A 24,305-nucleotide genomic window follows, 5' to 3' on the forward strand; every position below is an offset into this window, starting at 1 on the left:
TAGAGTGTGCTAAATACAGCCATGATCTGTTAAATCTCACTGCAGAAAAGCAATTTGGAGATTTGGACCCTTGTTCATGTTGTGCAGGAATCTCCTCAGGGCAGGGACTTATTTTCCATTTTGCACAGAGTTCAGTGATTTTTAGCAGCTCATTTTTACAAAAATGATAGAGTGGAAAAATGAAAACAAAATTCCCCATAGAAAATAGTTGTAAGGAAAAACCCTGCATGCTTCTTTTGGTTCTTTTTGGTGGTTTCTGTTATTTAAGTTACATATGCTTAAATCCTTTGCCAGAACAGGACTTGTTTTCCATATAGGTAGTTTCATTCAGGTGAATAGGGTTATAGCCCATGTTTAAATGTTTCTTTAAAATTAAGTTTACATAAGCATCACCTACTCCAGCTTCTGCTACATCAATCAAAAAAGTACGTAAAGTTATTATTAAGCTAGTACATGATTTTTATATAAACATTCATTCCAGATTTAAGTTTTTCATAGCATTGAACTGATTGAGCAAAAACAAACTGAAATTCTTTAGTCTAGACACAAACTTAGGCATCCACTGAACAAGACTTTTTGAAGTTTTCTTGTAAGTTAAAAAAAAAAAAAAACCACAGGTTTACCTGCATCTACACCAAAAGTATATCTGTATGGTATATTCTATGTAACTCACCCATTTTAGGGTACTAGTCTGGATTTTTTTCATATCAAACATTTGACATGTAAAACCTTTTAAGGTAAGATTGACCTATAATTTGTAGATCATTAACAGTAATCACACTTAACCACAAAGTCCTTAGCAGCACTATGTAACAAGCTTGAATTTCTTGTGTTATTGATAATACAAAAATAAATTCTGATGCAACTTAACATACTTCTGCTTTTCTTGAAAGTTCTCTGAAAGCTCAGCAACTTTATTTCAAGTCTCTGCTTACTCACATCTTGTTTGCTCACTATGGCTAAAAACAGGACTGATGGGCAGTGGGGAGATGAGGTAGGGAGAGTGGCTCAGTCTCAGAGCAACTCATCCTCTCATGAGGGAGCTTTGGTTAGACCCTGCTGAGCTCAGCCTTAAGATGTCAATCACTTTTCTCCTCCTCTCCCCACACCTCCCCCCAAGAAGCTTAATTCCTTTTTTTTTTTTTTTTTTAAGCCAAATAGTAAGTATTTGCTAGGCAGGTTCTAATCAGGAAAAAAAAAAAAAAAAAAAAAAAAAAAAAAAAAAGAGATTAAACATTTTCTTTTCCTTTTTTTTGCCACAGGGGTACTTAAATTGCCACGGAGGATTTGGATTCATCAGCAACTTACAGTTTGGGATCATTATTACCCCGAAGAAAGCGTTCTTGAACTCTGGCTAGAACAGTGCTTTTCCTTCTCCACAGCAGAGGTAGACTGAAGCAAACAAGGGGCAGAGGGGAAGACCACATAAGCCAACTTTGCAGCCTTCAATGAACAAAGTTGCTTCCACTATCTGTCATTTCACATAAATGTTTGATTAGTAAATAAGACAAATACCAGTGTTAATGATCAACACATTATACTTGCAGAGCAGATTAGTCCTACCCCAAAACATCAAGAAAGTACAGGGGCAGGAGGTTTTTTAAAAACACCCCAATTGTTAAGTGTATTCATCGTTAAACAATAACCTAGTCCTCTTACTCTACGTTTGTATTTGACAAGGTATTTCTCACCAAGGTTACAGATTTCAGCACAGCACAGAATTTTTCTTCCTTTCTGCAAGTAAGGTGGCTGTGGCAATTAAACCCCAGGTGTGCTGCATTAACCACCTGATACCATATCTTGGGAGGGGATCTGCAGAGAGAACTGGGCAATGGAAAAGCTATGTAAGCAAGGTCAGTGTAGAAGCCGATCAAAAAATCTTAACCAACTGTCTACAGGACCAAAAGATTATAGTCTCTTTTGTTAAGGCATGGAGCAAATACCTGGGAGAGTTGACCCTAAACATCCTGACATCTGATTAGCTGAGAGTAAAAAGCAGCAAAAGGAAACAGAGGTAGAAAGACTGAAAGTAAACACTTAAGCAGCAGTGATTAGCAAGAATTAAAGGGGAATTAGGTCGGGAATAGGGTGTATTTCAGCCATGCCCCCTATCTCTGTCTTGAAAAACATCTTGCCTCAAATACATTCATTAATGGCACATTTTTGTGTCTGTAAATCAATACTCAAACAAGATCTTTTTCCATCTGCTTCTATGCAGAACATGCAGAATCTTTGCCCTTGCATAAATAAGAATGGTAACTGTGTAACAGCAGCAATTTTTATGTCCATTAGCCCACCTATCTTGCAGTAATCATGCTAAGACAGAGAAGATCATAAATTAGAACTAGGCCAATTATTCCACTTTTAGCTTGGATCAAACAGGGAAAACAATTCAGATTAGCATGGCTAAGTATTGAAGCTACATGTTCGAAAGGAGTCAAATTATTAGGGAAAATGAAGATCTTTGAAACTGATTCTGCTGACTCTGGAAGGGTATCCAGATTCTCAGGTTAAGGCTGTACAAACTAGGTCTCTGAGAAACATGTCAAGCAGTAATGAACTGCTTCCTTTAATAAGGCATGGTAGTATTCTCTCCTCGGAGGACCTCCCTTTTCCATACCTCAATCCCATTAGACTTCAGGGGATAGCATCTTCACCCAGTTACAACTTTTCAAACCTCAAAGAGGTCCGTAAGTTCCTGTGTACTGGCCTGGCCAGTCACACCCTCCTTTCTCTCTGCAGTGTTTCTTCTTTAAAAACACAACTAAGAACTTATCTGTCAGGTCAGCAGCCTCCAACTGGAACAGCAAGCAGTTTTCTCTTGGATAATTTCCGCGTTTCAGTGACAGAAGATAAACTTTGGGCAGAGAAGTGCTATGCTTTTGACTACTACTGAAGCTGAAGGGCATTGACTTAGACCTGAGCCAAAAGCCACTAACTGTAATTAAACATAATTAGAGTAAGGGGGGGGGGGGGAAAACCACATACACACACTCCACCCCACCACCACACACTCCAGCCTGCTCCTCCAAAGTTACTTCAGCTTCTCAATTCTGTGCCTTATCTTTACTAAGTGCCAAACAGTTCCATATCCCGCTGTCTCATGCGTCTTAACGAGAAAATGCATCCCCAGTAGAACAGCTTTTGTTTACTGAGACATCCTTAGAAAAGAAATATGACACTGCCAGCTCCAATGCTTGCCCCTGATTTTCCAGCCAAACCAGAGAGGAGAGGTCAGTGCAGATAGACTCATTTCTTCCCTAGCACTGTCACCACCTCAGAGTGGTTATTCAGGTAACCTGGAGCAGCTTTATGCTTCTGCTCTTTCTGATCAAGGTGGCACCACTAAAACCACATACATGCCAAATCGGGGATGGAGAAGAGCAATCGCCAGGCAAAGATCAGGTTCTTGTACTGCGGAGTTTGGTATGCCAAGCCCTCCAATTGCTTTTGATTTCATTTTATGTTCAGATCTTGAGCTCCCAAGCACAGCTATAACAATATTCATAGGTAGCGTATGCATGTACAGAAGTATTAAGCCCACATTTGTTATATACCATATCACATATCATAAGAGGATTCCTTTTCCAAACCCTGGGGGGGGCAAATCAACACTTACCTATGCTACTGTTGGCAAGAATGCTGAAGTCACTACTGCAGATTAAGATAAATACTTTTAATAATCTGTGTAAAGTGTCATACTGGCATACAGACACTTCCTCTAAAGAAAAAAATAATTAGTTGACTATTTTGTCCAGCAGGTGTTGCTGGAGACTGAGCACATTAACAACAAGATCAGGCTGGTCAGCTTCTGGCAGGGTGTCACAAAGACCACTTATTCAACAGGAAAAATAGGGTGACAGTTAAAGTGTACTTCTGTTTATGAAATATTTAGGTTCTATAGTCTAAAGTGACATTTAGAGTAATGTAATCTATTAAATTGAAAATTTTTTCAAATATACAAGCAGTGCCTACCTCCATTGCTAGGTGAGGGTGACAAAGTTGTCTGACTTCATAAGAAGCTAAACAGTCAATAAATTTTTCAGGTTCTACATCTTATTACAGCAAGATTCATCCTAACTGAAATAGAACATATTATTAAAACAGCAACTTTGAAGTTTTTAATTAGGTCTGTGGTAACCAACAACTTGTACCAGGAGTTTGAAAGAGATAATCATAGTGAGTTGATAGGTCTTGGAATCTACAGAAGAGTCTGGAAAAAATGCTAAGGTATTAATAACCAAAAAAATGAGAGTAAGATGACTTTGACAGTGCAAGATCACTGGGAGTTTGATATGGAAGATACAAAAGAATGACAGTAATTTCCATCTACATAGCAGTTTCCAAATGGAAGGTGCTAATTTCTCTTTACAAAACTACTACTCTTCCATTTGTTGGCCTTCATGGCTATAATAGGCCAGCAGTATAGCATGAGCATCACTAATGTTTTCTGGAAAAAGTCTTTTCTAAGCAAAGCTGATTTTGTTTAAAGATGAAAGTTTAGTAATGGCATAAACAGAATCCAAAATAGTATTTAAATACTAAATAGCATTCTGAAAATAAATATTTTAAAATATAGCATTTGATTGATTACAATGGCTTGGTTCACAACCAATTATGTGCCAGTGATGTTTCCAGAAGCATTCCATGGAAAGGTTTTGGTTCACATGATCTATTACGCAAAAGTTATATCAGTCTGATGCTAGAAATTTACCTTAAAAAGGCTTTGGGGGTTTTTGGTTTAAGATAAATTTCAACAAGAACTGGTTTTGTACAGCCAAGAGGAAGACAATTCACCTACAAATCAATCATTTAGGTGAAACAATAAGAGAATTTTTTTTTTGAAAGAAGCATTTATCAGTGTTTTAAGTATCACATCTCAATTGAAAATTAATTCTGTAAGAGCACTAGCCCACCACACCACCCAACTTTTGGGCAGAAGATGTGGCAACACTAAGCAAGACTAGACAGATTGTATTATCTAGTAACAAAACAGTAAAACATTAGAAGACAGATTATAGGTAATAAATTTAGTTTCAGATATGAAAGACAGAAGCAGACATGTCTAGAGAATGTAGGTATCTAAAATACCTGGTTTATGATTATTTTTAGTTTTTCATTTTATGCAAGTTTTTCAAGAAGTCAGGTACTCCAGTCAGGAAGTCAAGGCACTATGAACTTCCTCATGCTACCTCTGAACAAGAAAACAAAGCTAAATAAATTCACATGACAAATGATTAAAGTTTAACATTAAATGTAGCCATTTAAAATAACTTGTAGCTCTCATGAGAGCCATGTAGCTCTCATACTTGCTTTTTAAAAAAGAGAGATACAAGGTTTTCTTAGAGTACTGAAGCTCAACTTGTTACACCAAGCTTAATAAAGTTTCTCCAACTGACTTCCATATTTTTAAAATATTTTGCAATAGAGAAGTCATTATTTCCTAGACTACCTGAAAAGATGACTTGCATAACTATGTACAGCTTTTAACCAAATGTTTTTGTAGTAAATTCATTCACTATTGAAATTACTGTAAGACTATTTCCATTTAAAAAGGAAAAGAAGAAGTCTTCCAAGGGCTATAAAACAGATACCACTTCTGACTTGGTTACCATCTGAACCATATATCCCTGTATGCAGGGAATGGTTAAAGGAAGCATTAAAATATACTTTCCAAATTCTCAGGCTCATCCCACTGGCCACTGTTGGAACCAGGATTCTCAGCCATACCACTGGGCTGACTCAGGAAAGCCATTCCTATAAAAGTTTTATCTCAAACTTCACCATTTTTACAGCTCCTGCAAACCTCTTAAAAATACTGAAGCTCATTTTTAAAAGTTGTCACTGACACAGGAAGAAGTTTGAACAGCCAAGACCATTTCAATCAAGTGGTTTTAGACTGGGCATCCCTCACATGGCAGATATAAAACCTGTGGTCAGCAACAGGCTAAGTCACTATCATCTATGCCTTGCTAATGCTGCAGGACCTGTAGTGATGGTACAAGCCTCTGAAAATGAATGAGGCAAGAAGAGACAACAATTGTGGTTGTATCCAATTTACACTGGGCCGGAGGGATCGCGAAGTTTGTTGATCCCCTACTAATTAATAGGTATAATCGTTTAAGAGTATGCTTTACAAGAAGCCTCACTTAGCATAAACACTCAATTGCTCCAACAAAACTATATGAGTTACACTCTTTTTACACTTGGGTATTCACACAAACAAAACAGAGGACTATCATACAACGTCAAAACTTCAAGGTATTCCAATTTAGCAGCTTATAATAGCAAGAAGTGCTTATTCAGAGTAAGATTACCCATAACAAGCATCTGAATTTCACTGTCTTTTTATAACCAGCTTTATAGATATTCACACTTAAAGCTTCATGATTGGACAAGTGCAAATACATGAATAGCACTGAGAAACCTCTCAAACAGGAATACTTGGTTTCCATTTGCTAAGTTAGGTTTTGTGAACATCCATTCAATTCAAGTATCTTTAGTCAAGTAAAGAAGATAGTCACTTGCAGCTCTCTGATACAACAACAAAAGAGCTACCTTAAAGAGGCCAGGCTATTAAGTCTTCTCTATTAATTTTACTGTATCTTTCCTCTCCTACAAGATATACTACACATGCATAACTTCTTTACATCCACACCACAGAACATGCTATCATTGCATTCCAGGCTACTCCATTTATCCCACCATTTTCTACCCAGCTTCTAAATAAGCAGTTCTCCATTAGCAAAAATGCATTACTTTTGCTCCTTACCCCAGATCTAGCAGGTCTGTTTCTTCATGTAGTTTCATCTAGTCATTCATCTTCACAGTCACAGGTTCCACTGCAGGTCTTCCAGGGAATTCAGCTTTTCAGCTTGCAGTACCATTTCCTAAGTGGTAGAGCCAGAGCACTGTAGATACCAACTTACACAGACTTTTGTGCTTCTCTTGCTCAACATAACTATCAGTGAATATGGTGCTCTAGGTCCCAACCCCATGAGAGGGAACCACTGGCATTAAGCAGGAACAGGAAGCAGATCTAATCAGGGCTTGCCATAGTACAATCCTCAATCAGCATTTTATTTCTACAACTATAAAGTTAAGCAAGTGTTAGACACTATTAAACACAACTTTTAACTTTAATATTCAAATTCAACAATAGTAGAACAAGTAAAGCACAAATGGGAAACATTGCTGGTTAAGCCAAAATTAATGGAGACAAGCCAGTAATTAGATCGGTTCTATTTTTTAGTAACATCTGTCAGCCTAAATCCAACATCAGTACAAGTTTTGATGGCCACATTCTATTCATTTCAGGACTTAGAACTGAAGAGTTAAGTCTCGTCTGTTGGCATCTCAGACTGCAGTTTTAGTATAGTATACTGTGAGCAAGATCAAACTTATGTACATAAACAATGAAGAACCTGAACACTTACACTAAACAATTATTTACAAGTACTCCAACATAAAAAATATACAATAGCCACAAAAATGAAAAACTGAAGAGAATACCAACATTTAGAGAACCTTATTAGAAAGAATTACAAAACATCAATAGCCAAGACATTAACAATTGCACTACACTAATACAGAGTTCAAATATTAAATTGGTGCATTATTTCACAATGCACTAGCTTCAAGAGAGAGATGCTGCCTTCACTAAAATGCAGCTTAGATTTGTTTCACGTAATTGTTTTAACAAGAAGCCTATTAACACAATAATGATTGTTTTAATGCTACAGTTTACAGCGAGGACAAAAAACTAAGATAGCAGCAGTTCCACATGGCACTTAATTCCACAGGTTTCTAAACTGTGGTTTATGCAATGCCTACAAAGTGCTCCCAGTTGAATATACAAATAAATTCACAATAAAAGTTTACCTGACATCAGGTACATTGAGTGTAGGTGGCCTTAAAGCCTGTCTTCCAAAATTTATTCCCTCTGTTCCAAAACCAGTAACTAACCAAGCAAGGCCCCCTCCCTCCCTCTTAAAGATCATTAAGGATATTACTTATTACAATGCCATAACACTAAAAAGCAGCACACCACTATAGTGGTTAACCCTGGGATGATGTAACATCTAACAGTGTAACCAAAAGGTTTATGGATTAACATCCAGGATCCTCTATAGACAATATAGTAGAGTCCAGTATCTCAAAGGGTTAAATACAGCTAATCAGCTGTATTGTACAATTAAAAAAAAAAAACTGTAAAACTAACGACACTGATCAAAGACTGGAAAGGAGACGAGGAATTGAATGCTTCCTTCAATTCCTCAGCCTTCAGTCCAGCAGAGACCCTATAGACATCCTCAGTAGTTCTTTTGGACTTCATAGTTCAGTATATAGTAAGACTAACTGAGCGGTTCATTTTCTTTCCAATGAGTCGAGATGGTCTATTCTGCGTTGTAGATCTAGTTGTCATTCTGTCAGTGAACAGTGCTCGCTCCTCAGCTGCAGCCTTTGCCATTTGTGCCTTCTTCAGCTCTCTGCAAGACATTGAAACAGTCACACAGGTGCAGTGTATCAGTAAGGACTACAGCTGTATCACAGCAAAAATATTTTAGAGGAGTTACAGCAGTTCAGAACTTGAGACTTGCCATCAGTTCAGGTCATACTACAAACGTCATTCACATCCACCTGTTTACAACCCCTGCAGGACAGAAGTAAGAAGTTCATTATCTGTCTAAATGTTCTTTCTTTTGAGAGAGAAGGGAAGGAAGTGAGATTCACACAACTTATATTTTGAAATCCAACCCTTTATACACAGCTCAACAGCTTTAAGCTGAAAATCTGTGATAACTACCCAGTGGCACCTGCTGTTGCTCATATTTGCACTAGCTGAAACATTAACTATCACTAGATGTGTGTATGCAGTTAGCACACTGGCATTTCTAACCTTCAGTGACTTCTCAACTCAATCTGTCACCAGTGATAATAATAAATAAAAAATAAGTGGTTATGTTTTATGCTTGGGGGGAAGGGGGTAGTGAGAGGAAAAGAAGTCACTCATAGTATTTGCTGAACTCAGATCAATAGATTTTATTCCCATTCCCTTCTCATGCTGCAATTACCATAACACAGTAGGATGCTGTTTACTTTCCACAGAAGCCTTGAAAAGCCACTCAAGAACTAATTACAGAGGTTTGCCCAAATGAAGTGTTCAGCCACAACTGAAACTTCCACAGAAGATTTGGGCAAGTAGACACACACTCAGATGAACATAACTGGCAACATACAACTTGGGCAGCATCCTTTTCTTTTTGTACACCCACATCGAAAGTCTATCACCAAAGTCTTGTTTGCCTAACATAACCTGAACCCAGAACTGCAAGGCTGAGTCACTGAAGAAGGCACAAGCCGTTACCCCTGTTCAGCATTCTATCAAGTGTTCTGTTTCAGAGAAATGCCAACACTCAGCCTGTAGAAGTAGTTAAAATAAAGTTCTCAAGATAAAGTTATGAAGTAATCTCACTAAAGAGCAAAGCTTTTTACCCCCGTTATCAAGGTTTTTCCCCTCTTCTCCTTTCCTTAAGGAGACATATATGACTAAGCATAAGGATCTCCCCTCCCATACCCTTTTCCTTCCCCTGTCCCAAAGTACTCCTTATGGAATTTTCTCTATCCATAAGAATGAGTATTTTTTAATCTCACTTTGCACCCAGTCTCGAAAGCAAGAGCAAGTTTCATAGAATAGTTGTATATTGGGGTAGGTGTATTTAGTTTTAAGTTATCACTTTGGCTTACAAGAATAGGGGTGTCTGATTAAACTAAAGTACTATTTATTAACACCAGTGCCCCAGCTAATTCTCTCCATTATGTCAGTTCACTACAAGAGAACGCAATCTGTATTTAATCATTTTTCCTAAAGACCAGAAGTCATTTATATTTTATATATATATATAAAATATATATATATATATACACACACACACACACTCCCCCACATCGTATCAGAAACTACTGCATGGATAAGTATTTTTCTAAATTGTTCATTGTCTTTATATGAGCAAGCAAGTTATCTCAGCAAGTCTGCCCTTAAATACCTGCTGAAACTGTCAAATTATTCTTTTTGCAGTAAGTGTAATTCATAAGGGGATTACAGATAACCTTCCAAAATTGCAAGTCTGGCTACATTCAGACTGTAGCAAAGACAAGATAAGTAGGTAACAATGGAAAGAGTCTAAGAGAGAAGGTACAAGAAATGTCACATCTTCATTCAAAACAAGCCAGTCTGAAAACAGTCAGTGTTCTATGTTCCCTTAGAAACTGCTGTCTGTAACGCATAATATATGCAAAGCTACTGCAGTGAAAGACTCAAATGATGGATTTCTGCCATGTTTTAGAGAATGACCTAATAAGTTAAAAAACAGACTTTCCTAAAGGGAATCTCTTCTTTGAGGCCTTAATCCAGTGTTTACTGTTTGAGCAGGAGGCAGGACAAGGTGACCAAGGTCTCTTCCAACCCGAATAGCTTAATTGTATACAAATCGAATACATCCAAAAACATTCTAGACATGCCATTTCATTGCAGTTTAAGATATCTGAATTCAGACATGTTTTGCGACAGTCCAATTTACAAATGACCTAGGAATCTTCCACTGAAAATGCAGACACACACAGCGTAAATTATTATATATGTGGCAAAAGTATGTATTGTGCTTAAAACATTCCAAGAAAACCAAAGGCTTTGTATGCTCATAGTACTAATAACGTAGTTGAGATTGCTTTAACAGCGTTCAAGTAGTTCCTTCATGAGGAAAGGAAGTTTCCTTATGAAGTTACATAACCTCTTTATACTCTCAGGTACATAAGGAATGTTTGAACCAATTATACTTCTTTGAAGGCCTCTGAAAAAAGGAATGCAATTTTACATATGTAGATGCATAAAGATTTGTGGACCTCCTGTTTAAACAAAGAGGACAGTCTTGAATTATCATCACTCTACTTCCACATGAAAAATCATTAGAAATTGAGTTATGTTTAAGAACCCCAAGGAATTACTTACTTCTGCAAGAGAGAGTTTTTGAATTTTTCAGCATTCAGTTCTATCCGCAGCTGTTCTGCGCTCTTTTTTGCAGCGGACAGCAGCACTGAATGCTTGACGAGTGCCACAGCTGAAGGCCTTTTCTCAGGATCAGAGTTAATCATAACCTTGGAAAAAGAAAATAAGGTATTTTAATAAAGGCCAATAGTACAGGATATCACACTAATCAATGGGCCACCCATACAAGAGTTCTTACTTTTAGTAAGTCTAGTAATTCTTGAGAAAGCACTTGCGGTATTCTAGGAAGTTTTCCTTGTCGAATTTCGTGCCATTGGTCCCCATTAGTTGGAAGCGGTTCAGCACCAGCAGCACAGACGACAGTCAGAGCAAGAGCAAAAATATCTGCTTTCGGCAAGTGAGTGTAGTTCTTTAAAAATAAAAAGAAGTTTATTCTACATACCATACAGTATTAAAAAAAACAAAACAAAAAGCCCCCCAAACTACACACACATACACACACCACAGACAGACAGACAGCTAGACTATTCAGCAATGAGCACATCCAGAGTATTACCTTCCCATTTAAGTACTACCAGTATTTCAGGGATTTACGATACTGTTTATGAAGTTTCTCCTCCAGCAAGGAGGAGGCAAACAGCGATGTATTCTAAGAAAACAGCATGCAGACCTAAAATTAATATCTTCCACTAATAAGAGAGGTACCTCTTGTAGGACTTCATTTGCAAGAAAACGGCTGTCACCTTCCTCCACTTGTGGACTAGATACTCGAGTTACATGACCAAGATCACCTTCAAAAAGAGGACAAAGTTATTTTTTAAGCAGACATATATAGGCAACGTAGTTCTTTTAAGCACAAGCATGCTACTCCTCACCTATTTTAAATATAACTCTATCAGATGACCAGTCATCATCATCACCTTCTTCTGAAGTTGTACTTGGGACAGATGTCCTAGATATGAAAATATTACCTGGAAAAGAGCAGAAATTTAGAATGTGTGCAATTTCTACCTCATCTGGTTTCACAAAGTTTGCTTTAGCTATACAGAAGTTGCAGTTACATAGCCAGCTCCTAGAGCAAGACACATAAATATGTGCGTTAGAACATGCACACAAATATGCATGCACACGCACACACACACACACACACTCTGCCCCTCTACTGGAAGGGGAGCCAAGTATTATGCAAGTCAGTCAATTACACAAAAAGGACCCAAGACAAACTCAACAACAGCTTAAGTTTGCTAGCCAGTTTTGCAACTGACATCTTTGCTTTGCTATTTAGAACTTGGACAAAGAATTTACAGTTAATAGGGTGTGGCAAACTGCTCATTTCTCTACAACAGATTAAACCAGCTGAGGAAGCTGTCAATACATATTCAGAGTAAGGTAGTTTATGCACTTACTAGGTTTGATATCCATATGTACCAGTGACATTGAATGAATGTACTTTAAGCCCCGAGCCACCTGAAGTAGTAGGTCTTTCAGCTCTGGTTCAGTAAAGTAACGCATATTCCTGTAATTTTCACTTATGGCATCTGCTAAACTGCCACCTAAAAACAACATTACACAAAGCAACTAGTTATTTTACATCGAATATTTCAGGAAGCAAACAGAACTTACTTCTGAAGGTACTGCTGACTCCTAAAATTAGCAGCACATGTATCGCTAAGATCTTGCTGATGGTCCACAGGAAAGGTGAAATCAAATGCTGCATCTCTCCTTTATAGCCATACAGTGTATTAGAGTTACTTTACTCCTGTAAAGTCTGCTGCAGTTGCCATGCAGATTAATAGTATACCAAGTGTGAAGGGAAAAGCCTCCCCCTCCCCTCCAAATCTGCAAGACCTTAGTATTTGCTAAAACCAATTTAAAAGGCCTCTGGGAATACTCTTTACCCTTCCCTCAACCTTCACTTACTTTCTCAGTAGCATCCCTTAAGCCATCCTTCTCGCACTGCATAGCTCAGCTCATGGCCACTATAATGCTTTTAAATACAGGACAAGCATAATAGCTGTACCTTTCAAACAAGTGTCTCAGTTTTGAGGGCACTTTCATTGCAGAAGAGGGAGGCACATGCCTTCGTTTTGTGACCACTCTAAGTGTTCACACACACACACAGTCTATGAAACATGTATTGTTTTACAGTGAAAAAGGTCTTTCATTCTGAGGCAAAACTGCAAGTCATACCAGAAAAAGAGCAGTCTGATATGACAATACAGAGAAGAAACTGAAGTTATGGTCATCTGACATCCACAGCTTGAAAAAAGCTGTTTCTGAAGGTAACTGAGTAAGGAACTCTTACCTCTGAGATTTTAGTCAGTTTAAATGCTAAAACACCCCCTACACACCCCACCCTATTCATAAAGGTTGTCCAAATAAAGTGGCTGGAATAAGACAGATGAAGGAACAAGAGAGCATGCACTTTTTTATTTCCCTCAAATGGGCAGCAACAGTAATATGCTAGCATTCCTTGTCATATCCGAAGCACGTACACATCTTAACAGATAAAGATGCCTTTTGGTTTCTTAAACGGGACAATTTCCCCAGGTATATGTTATTCAGGAAAAAAAGCAGTAAATATTGCAATATTTTCCTTGCTAAACTATGACTGGTGGTACCAAGCTGAGGTTTCTACTAGGCAGAAGAGAAAGAATAGTCTCACTGCTCATAAATGCCTTACTGTACTTCCAATATCCTGGAACACTTAAGACGTTGTTTGCAACTTAGCAATTATTGATTTAAATATCTAATACAGCTTTTCGAACAGAAAGGAACATACAGGTATATTTGAGACAAAGACAGTAGGAGCTACCTGTAGGGCAACGAATTCCTACTTAGTGCTAGGAACGTGTAGAGATACCTGTATATCTTCAAAATTCTAATTTTTGAAGCAAGTGCAGAGTAAATGATAAGCTTTACTTACCATTACAATATTCATTCTGTATAAGCATATGATCATCTTCTGCCCATGCAGAGTAGTATCTTACTACATGAGAATGCTGTCCCAGAACTGCATGTGCATAGACTTCTCTTAAAGCATTTTGCCTATTACAGTCACACACACAAAAACAAAAAATGCAGGAGTATTGTGAAGGAATGTTAGTACAATTTCAGCTTGATATAAACATTTAGAGTATCACATCCTTCTGCAAGCTGAAGTTTATAATCAAGTCTTCATATTTGGTTCTTTGACACCTTAAACTATCTTTGTATTCATATCCAAACATAAAGCCATTTACATTGTATTAAAAGACTAAATATATGGAAAATATTGAAATCCCAGTTTTGCTGCAGATGATTCTTGATAGAGCTGCCATATCCATTACATGCTTTCCAAGCACTGTCAGCAGCAGGCTTTGAAAGGAGTCACTGAAGTGTTTTAGGAAAAACTAATGATGATGATAAACCAAGAGCATGACCGAACTTCTGGTGCATGAATATGACTGAATTCAACTTCTTAGCTTGTGCTGTTAAGTCTGGTACGTAATCCAGAGCAACACAGACATCCAGAGTTTTAGAATATAACCATATTCTATTAGAACATTGGAGGAGGGAGAGTCAGGAACCCCAGGCTCACTCACAAAAGCCAAAAAAATCCCAAACTGACTTAACTAATTTGCACATCACTCAAGTTCAACAAGGATGAGGACTTTGTTTAGAATTTTGTCTTCCCTTCAGATATCTCAAAGGATGATCACTGCAGAGCTTACTCCTGTAACATCTCCTTTCGTTACTGCAAAGGAGTGTCATTCTTACAGATGAGAACCTGATCAGTTTTATATAGAATACTGGGACAAATCTGTGTTAGAGCCAAGTAGCCTTTTCTCCCCAGTTTCTTTGCATAGTATACAGGAAAAAGTGATGCAGAATAACTTCAACATTTTATCTGTTTTACATTTATTAAATTGATGCATATATATGTTTTTTCTCTTAAATGCATTCTCTAGACACAAACACAAACAAACATGGGAGAAAAAGCATAAAAGAGGTGGCTTTTAACTCTTAATAGCAAGAAATACTCACTCATCCACTGAGCCAGCTAAGGGTTTCTTGGACCGCTTTATAGCATAAATACAGCCATCAAGCCTTTTCACACATTTAAACACAGAACCGAATTCACCAGATCCAATCTTCTCCAACTCGTGGAATTCAGTTGCATACCGTGACTTCATATTACTTTCTGTTATTGTAATCCTCTGCAAAAGTTAAAAAGAGCAATTTAGATCTGCAGACACACAAACTCACAAACTTAACACGAAGTTCTAAAAATTAATTACCTTAGCAGGTCTGATAGTTTCATCTTCAAGCTCTCCATCACTTGCTTCCATGTCCTCTCCACAAGAGCTGAAATTTACACCAGTTACTTTTGCAAAATTAGTATAGTTCTGGCAGCTGTTTGATTCCTCCCCCGCCCAGCCCCCCAAGATCCACTTTTCACATTCTACTTGTGTCTAGTCTAACTGAAAGCCAGACATTTGCAGGGACAAAGTCATAAAATAAAGGTATCATACTAACATCTTTGTCATTTTTTTTTAAATGTTTCAAGCTAGTATTGTTCTTCCCTCCTCAAGAAAGTCTGCAGGCATAGTCCGTTCAGTGAGGTAAAGAGCCCTTCAGACACAGTTAAGTTTACCCACTCCATATATAAGCCCAATCAAAAGATCTAGTACTAAATGGTTATTTCATAATATCGTACATCACAGAGCAGATAATTCAGATAGTTGCATTTTGCAACACTAACAGATTTGCAAAGAAAAATACTCTCACAGAAGCAATTGGTACCAGAACTTTTGCAGCCAAAAGTAGTTCCAAGTGTAAGCTTAAATAAAGGAAGATATTCAAGTTACTCACTCATTCCAGTGAGTTCTCTTTCTCCGACGAACTTGTCCTTCAGAGTTGTGAAGGAACATGGAATCAGGAGTGAAGGGATTAATGTTCACATGAGGTGTTTGTCTAATATCAGAATCTTGCTTCTCAGATTTCCCAACATTCATAAAGAGAGAGCCACCTCGAAGTTTAACTGAGCTGGAGCCCATCCCTTGTGCTTTAGAAAGCAAACTCTATTAAAAAAAAAATTAAAATAGACACTTATAGGCTCAATGTTGTTTGAGACACAAATAATCAGGTCATGCTCAGGTACATTTCTCAGAAAGCCATTACTACAGTATTGCTTAGTCAAAATTACCATGAGTTGATTAAACAAAGCATGCATTTCCATCAAGAAGTTCCACAGAAACTATTAGGCTTTACTTTGACGGCTTCTGCGTGGATGTAAATATTGCATGTTAAAACCATAATTTAAGCTTTTTTTTTTTGGGGGGGGGGGGGGGGCAGTGTTTTTCTGTCTTTATTCAAGCCATCACCTAACATTCCTAAAATGAAATCTTGGACCATTCTGTACTACAGTGTGACAATGATTTGCACATATGGAAGTAAGACCAGACACAAAATATAGATTTAGTAGCTTAGTTGACAAGTTTGAAAAAATTAGATTTGATGCACAGACTCCTCTTTATGGGCCTAGAAAGAGCTGCCTAAGAATTGACAGCACTTTTCAGTGCTGTCAGCCTCTGAAACACCACAGGACAATGCATATTTGGGGTGATAATCTGTCAGACCAGGCATTTTCCAGGCACATGATCAAATCTCTCCAGATCAGGTTTGTTCTCGAGTCTCTCATATCCTGGTGAGTATGCTACTCACTGACAGATTGGATCAAAAAGCAGGAGTATCACACCTCATCCTAGCAACGCCTTACAGAAGAATTGACGTATCTAAGGCCTAAAATATCATGGGGAAAGAGAACTCATACTTGGGAATCTTGACTGTACTATCCACATCTAGACTAGATGAAAATCTTTAAGTCACATTGAGGTATGGAGCCTTAACACACGTTAGTATTTTCATTGGCTACCTTAGAAAAATGAATTTGCAGATCCCTAGGTGCCAGCTCTCCAAAATAACCCAAAAGGAAACTGGGCATGTAATTTAGGAATTCCTCAGTACCGCACAGTGGTTAGACGTTGTTTTTACTGTCCTAACAACATCTCTAAAGTGACTGATCCTGAACCAGCAGAACACCACCTCCAATTTTACTTTTTCTAAACAAGGCTAGGCTATCAGTAAAACCTCATTTGAGGCAGAAGGCTGAAGAAAGTCAGTTAACAAGTACAGGTTGCCTTCCTTGCACCTAAATTCAGTTGTTTTCAACCTGTAGTCTGTGGACCCCCCAGGAGATTATCCCTGGGGATTATCCCTGGATTACTTCTAAAGGGTTATATGAAAAGTAAGGAAACAAAGCAAGCCTATTATCACTAAATTTAAACTCGCTATATAGTATTTCATATGAGTCTGAAGTCAAAAGCTGTAAGTACTTTCCAAAATCTGTTATCCTCCTAAGATCAACCTATCCTTTTAACATTTAACAGCACTGACTACTCAGACAGCCTGCTTTACATTTGATGCAGAAAAGCTCAGGCAGTGAACTTGTTTTGAGCGACACTGTGGCACCGCATGCCAGTACAAGACAGAGCAATTTACTGATTAGATACGGAGAAGCAAATTTCACTTTGAGTTAACGTCTAGTTATAAGCACGCAAATACCCTCATGATAGTAAAATACTAGGGCTTTTGTAGGAGTTTAATATTGTACTTCCGTGGCCTTTTTTGAACATTTTTATGCGTTTCAAAAAATACAGAAGTTTCCTGAACATGGGGGGGCTCCTAGACGAACATTGCTCTCAATCTTCTATGCTCCGGGAGCAACACTTCCCTTGGAAAAACGTCAACAAAAGAGGGAAAAAAGAAAAAAAAAAAGAAAAAAAGGAAAAGGGGGGGGTGGGGGAAGGAAAGCAGGAAGAGTGGCGGCGGGGGCGGGGCAGAGGCCGTTTCAGGCGCCTGGTGCCCAGCGGCCCCGGGGGCGCGGCACCGCCTTCGCTCCCGCGACCGTTTGCGCCGCCCGGGTTCGCCGCGGGGCCGCCGGCCCGGCCCTCGCTGCCCTCCGTGGGACGGCGCCGCCTCCGCGGCCCTTTAACTGCCCCGGCCGCACCCGCGCGCGGCCGCCGCCAGCGCCGCTGGTTACATAACGCAACGGCCGCCGCGGGCGGGGTGACGCAAGCGGCCGCCCCGCGCGGCCCCCGGCGGGCCCAGCCCCCGCCGCCCCGCAGCGCCCGCGTTTAAAATGCCGGGGCGGCGAGGCGTTCTGCGGCGGCCCCGCCCGGCGGCGAGGGGCTCCCCGCCGCCCACTCCCTGCGCGGCGGGCCGGGCGCCTCACCTTGGGCGTGTGCGGCGTGTCGAAGAGGCGCAGCTTGCGGAAGGTCTTGTGGGGCGGGGTGCCGGGGTAGTCGGGCAGCGGCGAGCCGGGCTCGTCGCTCCGCACCCGGTAGCCGCCCGGCGCCAGGTGCGGCGGCGAGCGCCCGCAGTAGCGGCGGCCCTTGTGGGGGGGCGGCGGCGAGGGCGAGCCGGCCATGAAATAGGCTCCGGGCGACTTCACCGGGGACGAGCCGAACCCTTCCTCCTCCCACGAGTCCCCCTCGTCCGGCAGCGGCGCCGCCGCCGGCTCCATCTCCTCCTCCTCCTCCTCCAGCAGGGGCGGATCGCCCCGCGCCGGGGTGCGAGCCGCCGAGAGCGGCGAGTCCGCCTCCTGGAAGGCCGAGTCCTCGCCCGTGCTGTTGCCACTGCTGCCGCCTTCCTCCTCCTCGTCGTCCTCCTCCTCCTCGCAGTCGCTGTGGCCGCTCAGGAACAGCAGCTTCTGCCGGATCGGGGCGGCCGCCCGCCGGGCCGAGACCCGCCGCGGCGGCGCCGCTGCCTGCTGCAAGCTCAGGAAGCTCATGGCGGCTGGCTGCGAGCCCCGCTCTCGGCCGCTCCCGCCGCGCTGCCCCGCGCCCGCGGCGCGCTGCGCCCCTCGCTGCGGCTCCGCACGGGCGCTGCCCCCGGGCACGGTCGCCTCGCGCTGTTCGGACTCCGCGGCTTTCCCGCGACCGTTAGTCACGTGGCACGCACGCCAGCCAATCACGCCCGCCCCCTCGGTTTGAAAACACGGAGGGCGGGGGCAGGGCCGCACACCTCCGCGTCACGGGGCGCTTTGGCGCGAACGGCGCGAGCGGGGTGCGGGCGGCGGGGACCGCTCCTTACATGGGCCGGGCCGGGGGCCGGGCCGTCGCCATTGGCGGCGCGGCGGAGGGGGGCTGTCGGAGCGGGGGCTTGGGCGTCACTGCCCGAGACCGGCCCCGAGGCGGCCATGTTTACGTATGCAACGCGGGGCGCGGTTGCGCGCCTGAGGCGGTGCCCTGTGACTTGCCGGGGCGGCCGCGCACCGCCGCGGGGCGTTGGGGTGACCGGCCTCACCCCGGCTCTCGGTGCCGCCCGCCTCCATGTTGTGGCCCTCGCCCGGAAACGAGCTGGCCTTTAACTTCCCGGGGGGCGGTAACGGCGGGGCGAGGCGCGGCGCCATCTTAGCGCCGGCGCGGGGCGGCTCCCGCCCGGCAACGGCCGGCGCGTGGCGGCGGGAGCGCGCGGCTGTTCGCTCCTGCAGGGCAGGGGTTGGGCTGGGAGGGGGCTCCTGAGTCACAGCGCGCTGCGGCTCCACAGGCGACAGGAGCTCCATTTTAAAGCGAGCTTTTTTGCTCCAGTTTGGTCATTAGAAGACTGCTCAAGAACCCCGATTTCACATACCCTAAACCAACAGTAAATCCCTTCGGACTAACTAAAGACACATTTTTCAGTTAAAATAGCAAATATTCAAATACACTCCAAATGACTTGATTCACAAATTTCACTCAGAAACACACCTCAAATACAGCAGCCCAAGTGATTAATAGTCACTTCCGTAAGAACTTCTTGCACAAACCAAAAAGTTAGAGCAGAACAACTATGATTTATAGTGGATGCCATTAATCAGGCTCTCTCCCTAGAGGTGCACTCAACTCTGCCTCTCCGCTTCATTTCAGGATTTGTACTACCTTTCATTACATTTAACCCAACAGCCTCTGTTAGCTCAGGACCCCTGTCAGTGTTATCCCCAAATCACACTGGCAGATAAAAGATCAGTCTGCAAATGTAACATCTCTACCAAGAAAAGCATGGGCTGACTCCGACTCCAGAAGTTTATAATATAATGAGTTAAAACATGTAAGACCCAGTCAATAAAAAATAAAGTTTGTACTTAACCATGTTTCCGTTGCTCCCTGTTTTCCTGTGGATGGGCGACTGGTCCTCGATTCCTAGGAGCAGAAATCTCAGATTTCAGGCACTTTTTACCTCACACTTCCACTTTCTCAAGTCAGGAATATTCAACGTTTCGCAATTCTGAATGACCGTAGCCAACAGCAGGTCTCAAAGGCTCTTTTCTGCGGCCAGCTGAAACAAGACACCTGTATTTGTAACAGGTAATGATTTTTAGACAGATTTTGCATTGAGGCCTAAACCAAAATTACCTGGATATGTGTTTCTCCTCTTTTCTATGCTGTTGCTGGTCACACAGCTGCTGCTCTCCCAGTCTGTATTTTCGAGACATAAGAAATGCCACAGGGACACTGGTATCTCAGGCTAGGAGTGGCCCCGTTCGCATTACCTCCACTTCTGTTAGCGACCAGTCCGTTCTTTAATCTTGTTCCCCGCAACACCTGTTGCTGTGCGGAGGGCGGCCGAGCACCTCGGTGCCGGCGCGGCACAACTGTCACCAACTGCTGCAGGCTCGGCCGGGCCTCGCGCCCCCTGCCCCTCGCTCCTCCGCCGCGATGAAACGCGCACCTACCCCGCGCCTTCACGTGCCGACAGTACTGCACAAACCTGAGAGCGTTTTAAAGCAATGTGGCCGGACAGGTCAGCTGTCTACTCAATACTTGCTTGCACTGCCGGCTGATGTGCAGGGGAAATGGTTTTCCTTGAAGCACGGTCATCACTAGAGACATGGGTAATGAGTCTTTTTTCTCGTACGGTACACGTAGGAATATTTCCACTTAAATACCATATACCTATGCATTTCTCGTGCTTCTGATGGCCTGAAAACTTAAGAGAGTTTTTGTTTTCAGGACGAGCAATGGCAAACCACAAGAACATAATCTCTGAGATTATAGAAGCCTCTTGAAAACTGTAATTTCTGAAAACTGGAAGTAGCCAGGTAGCCAATAAAAGCTATGAAAATGAGACAGGATAGCATTTGGAGAGAGATGACTACATCAAGCCAAGTGTTATAAAAATGTCTGGCTTTCAATAATTCAGAATCTCAATAACATCACATTCAAAATACTAATTTAAAAAAACGAAATGCACTGTATAGCAAATACTAGCTGAAGCATTCCAGTTTCAGGACAGATGATGTAAGAAAAGGCTATTACAAAATGTAACCTCCATCTGTTGCTTAATTAATAGCCGACAGAGGAAAATGCAAAGAATTCCTAATAAAGGACTCAAACATCCTAGTCGCTAGCTTTGGCTTGCACGAGTCATGTATGATGTTTTTATTTTCTTAAAAACAAAGAGTTTAAGCTTTCGGTAAAAAACTTTTTTTTTCCCCCTAGAAATGTCAAAGCTGCAGAGTTTCCTTCTCAAGCTCAATGTAAATGGAACTGGTGCTGCATTGCTTTCTGGAGTCTATAGATACTGCCATGCAATGAAGATAAGCAGCAAAGCAAAATTCAGAAGTCCTGTTGTATAGACTTTAACTGTTGAATTGCTGATCACTGTAACAGTTTAAGTGGGACAAAAACAAATGACACAATTCAGAGTTTCTGCAGAAACAGAAATACAGAAGGATGAGAAGACAGTAAAAGAGATACAGGAGGAGACAAAGGAATGCAGAAAGAAAGAAAGAGCAGAAACACAATAGTTTAAAAAGATAGTTTATTTCCAAACTGAGACCAAATAAGAAAATGAAGTACTGAATAAATATGTAAATATAACAAAATGTGTAGTTACTCTATGAAGACCTTGTACATCAGCTCTACATATGTGCCATCCCGCATTTACACCAGTTCTTCTTTTGCTATCATTTGAAGGGATTACAAACTGTTGTACTGAATAGAAGATGACTTTCCCCAAAAACAAGTATGGTAACTGCGCTATCCTGACCACCATGAAAAAAAGTATGACTAGCATTAGGATTCCTGTACACAGCCTGACTAAAAAGCACTGCAGAGCAAATTCCCTTAGACAGACACATTAACAATGGCGATTGAGGAACAGAGGAAGTGGGGAAGAGCTGTGCAAGCTTCCACTGGTTCATACTGACTGAGCCAAAATAATTCCAAATTCTCTGGTTAAATTGCATCTTTGATCCTCTGTAGATCTTGCAAACTAAAGCCCTGATCCTGCAAATTGATTTAACAGTATGTAATGTACCTTTATGTCAGGCAGTGCCTGACTGATATTCTTAGAAATTTGGGTGGTTTAAGGGGTTTCAGAATATATTTGCACATTTTTTAAAAAAATACTTGATTTTAATTTAAAGTATATGCAGTGTGGTGCATTGAAGCTTTTGCTACCAGAAATACTTATCTGGGGCAGAACACACTCACTGGCAAATAGCTACTTTTAACTAGGAGTTTTCAAGCTCAAGGGGAAACAGTTGTTCTCTCTTTTGTGGGTAGCAAGGGAACCCAAATAATGATGAACGAGAAAGAAATGAAACAATGGGCAATTTGTCTGGCTGTCAGAGGAAACTGCCACAGAAGTGGGAACACTGCCATCTTGTCAGGATTTCCTGCACTTACAAGTTCAGCTACAAGACCCCCAAATCATTTTGATCAAATTAAAAGAGTTCTGCCAAAAATCCATTCTACAGCAGCCAACATAAACTTGAAACTGGTTGAACTTATGAGAAACATAAATGGAGTTAAAAAGCAAGAGAAAAGAGGAGGAAGGTCAAGCTACTAATATGAAAATCAGGAGCAACTGGCATAAAAACAAAACTCAAATTCCCAATGTCTCATAAAACAACAAAAAAAATGTTTTAAATGGTCCGTGCCTGTATCTTAGAGTTATACAGTGCCTTAAAGTCTCTTAGGAGGAATAACAGACCAGCTTACTAACTAGAAGTTTGAAATCTGTTCCCCAAAAGATATTTAAAAAGAAGGATGAAGCTTCAGGAAACAGAAGTTAGTTCATGCTCTCAAGCACCAAAGCTTCTGGAGAGTATCCATGTACCTGTTCAGAAATATCTGCTACAGTGCTATTTAAGCCTGTGATGCTACAACCAATTAAGTCCATAAATGACTGGAGACTGGTACTAAGAATATGGTTGCTGGCCAGCACAAGGCTTCTGAGAAAAGCAATGGAGCATTATATTCTGTTCTGAATGTATGAGCGTTCTTGACACTGTCCATGCCTTAATGGATGATATAGTGGTGGAGTCAGTTGAAAAATTATTTTTTTTAGAGGTCAAATTCCTTTGGACTGTAGATCCCAAGTCCACTTAACTTCCTTTTGTCAGAATTAAAACTGTAAAGATTTTACCTTGATTCATTTGGTTACAAATGTAAAGGAACTCCTTTGCAACACTAGTCCTGGTTCCTCTTCCTGTTCCTTCCTGAGTTTCTTTCAACAGCTGCCTGAGGATAGTCTCATTATCGGTTGAATTGTGAAAACTGATAGAAACCTAAAGGTCATTCAGTTCCAGGAAGGAAGCTGGTAGCAACGCAGGTGGTCTTGGAGCCAAACTATCTGATATTCGTGCAGAATGTTCCCCTACAGCTGCTTGTAGATCTGGAGCATGTTCCTCTACAGGTACTGCTGAAGTAAAAATTATCTAGCTAATGATGTTTCCATAAGCATATTCATAGCATTAACGTACAGTTTCACAGTCACTCAAAAGACAATCTTTCTTCTCCTGACATGGCCTAGGCAAATACGAATCCATCCCTACAATCAGCAGTATATTACAGTTTTCTTCTTCTTTGTTCTATTTTGCACTGAAGGTAGCCTATTTGTAATAGAGGTTGCCAATTCAAAAAGTTTCAGTGTTTAGAAATTAAAACAATCTCCATGCCACCTATATGTAAGCTAATGAATACATACAAAGCTTATAACTTACACAATTCTTAAATATTTCTCTGTGACTATGATAGCACATACCCTAACAATTTTTAATGACTCCATTTGTGTCTTCATTTCTGCCTCTTAACACTTTAAATCTTTACTTACAAAGAGAATGGCAACAGGATCTGATCCTGAAAGTCGTATTCAGATCAGAAATTTCTGTCAAAAATCCTAAAAGTTGAAGAGAGAGAATGATTGTCATGGCTGAAAACAACAGGTACAATTAGAATGCTCCATTCCTCTGCTAAAGCGAGGTTAAAAT

General features: G+C 41.1%; 2 protein-coding genes across 3 annotated transcripts in view; both read right to left on the minus strand.

Moving 5' to 3' along the window:
• Positions 1–7,120: 7,120 nt before the first annotated feature.
• WEE1 (WEE1 G2 checkpoint kinase) lies at positions 7,121–19,115 on the minus strand. Its single transcript, XM_026104398.2, has 11 exons — positions 18,282–19,115; positions 15,860–16,068; positions 15,286–15,352; positions 15,032–15,204; positions 13,932–14,053; positions 12,412–12,558; positions 11,881–11,976; positions 11,711–11,796; positions 11,244–11,414; positions 11,009–11,154; positions 7,121–8,489 (listed from the first exon to the last, which is right to left on the minus strand). The coding sequence occupies exons 1-11, from the start codon at positions 18,837–18,839 to the stop codon at positions 8,339–8,341; spliced, it is 1,926 nt and encodes a 641-aa protein (XP_025960183.1). The 5' UTR covers positions 18,840–19,115; the 3' UTR covers positions 7,121–8,338.
• A 486-nt stretch (positions 19,116–19,601) lies between these two features.
• Positions 19,602–24,305, minus strand: part of ZNF143 (zinc finger protein 143) — a 48,981-nt gene continuing 44,277 nt past the window's right edge. Inside the window, exons 18-20 of one of the 2 annotated variants that reach the window (XR_010389489.1) lie at positions 24,149–24,214; positions 20,443–23,734; positions 19,605–20,365 (exon numbers count right to left, since the gene is read on the minus strand). The gene's annotated coding sequence lies outside the window, so the exon portion shown is untranslated. Of the gene's footprint in view, positions 20,366–20,442; positions 24,215–24,305 lie in introns of both variants that reach the window. The other variant, XR_010389488.1, reaches the window with a different exon arrangement.

This window comes from Dromaius novaehollandiae, chromosome 5, assembly GCF_036370855.1.
Source record: "Dromaius novaehollandiae isolate bDroNov1 chromosome 5, bDroNov1.hap1, whole genome shotgun sequence".
Taxonomy (NCBI): Eukaryota; Metazoa; Chordata; class Aves; order Casuariiformes; family Dromaiidae; genus Dromaius; species Dromaius novaehollandiae.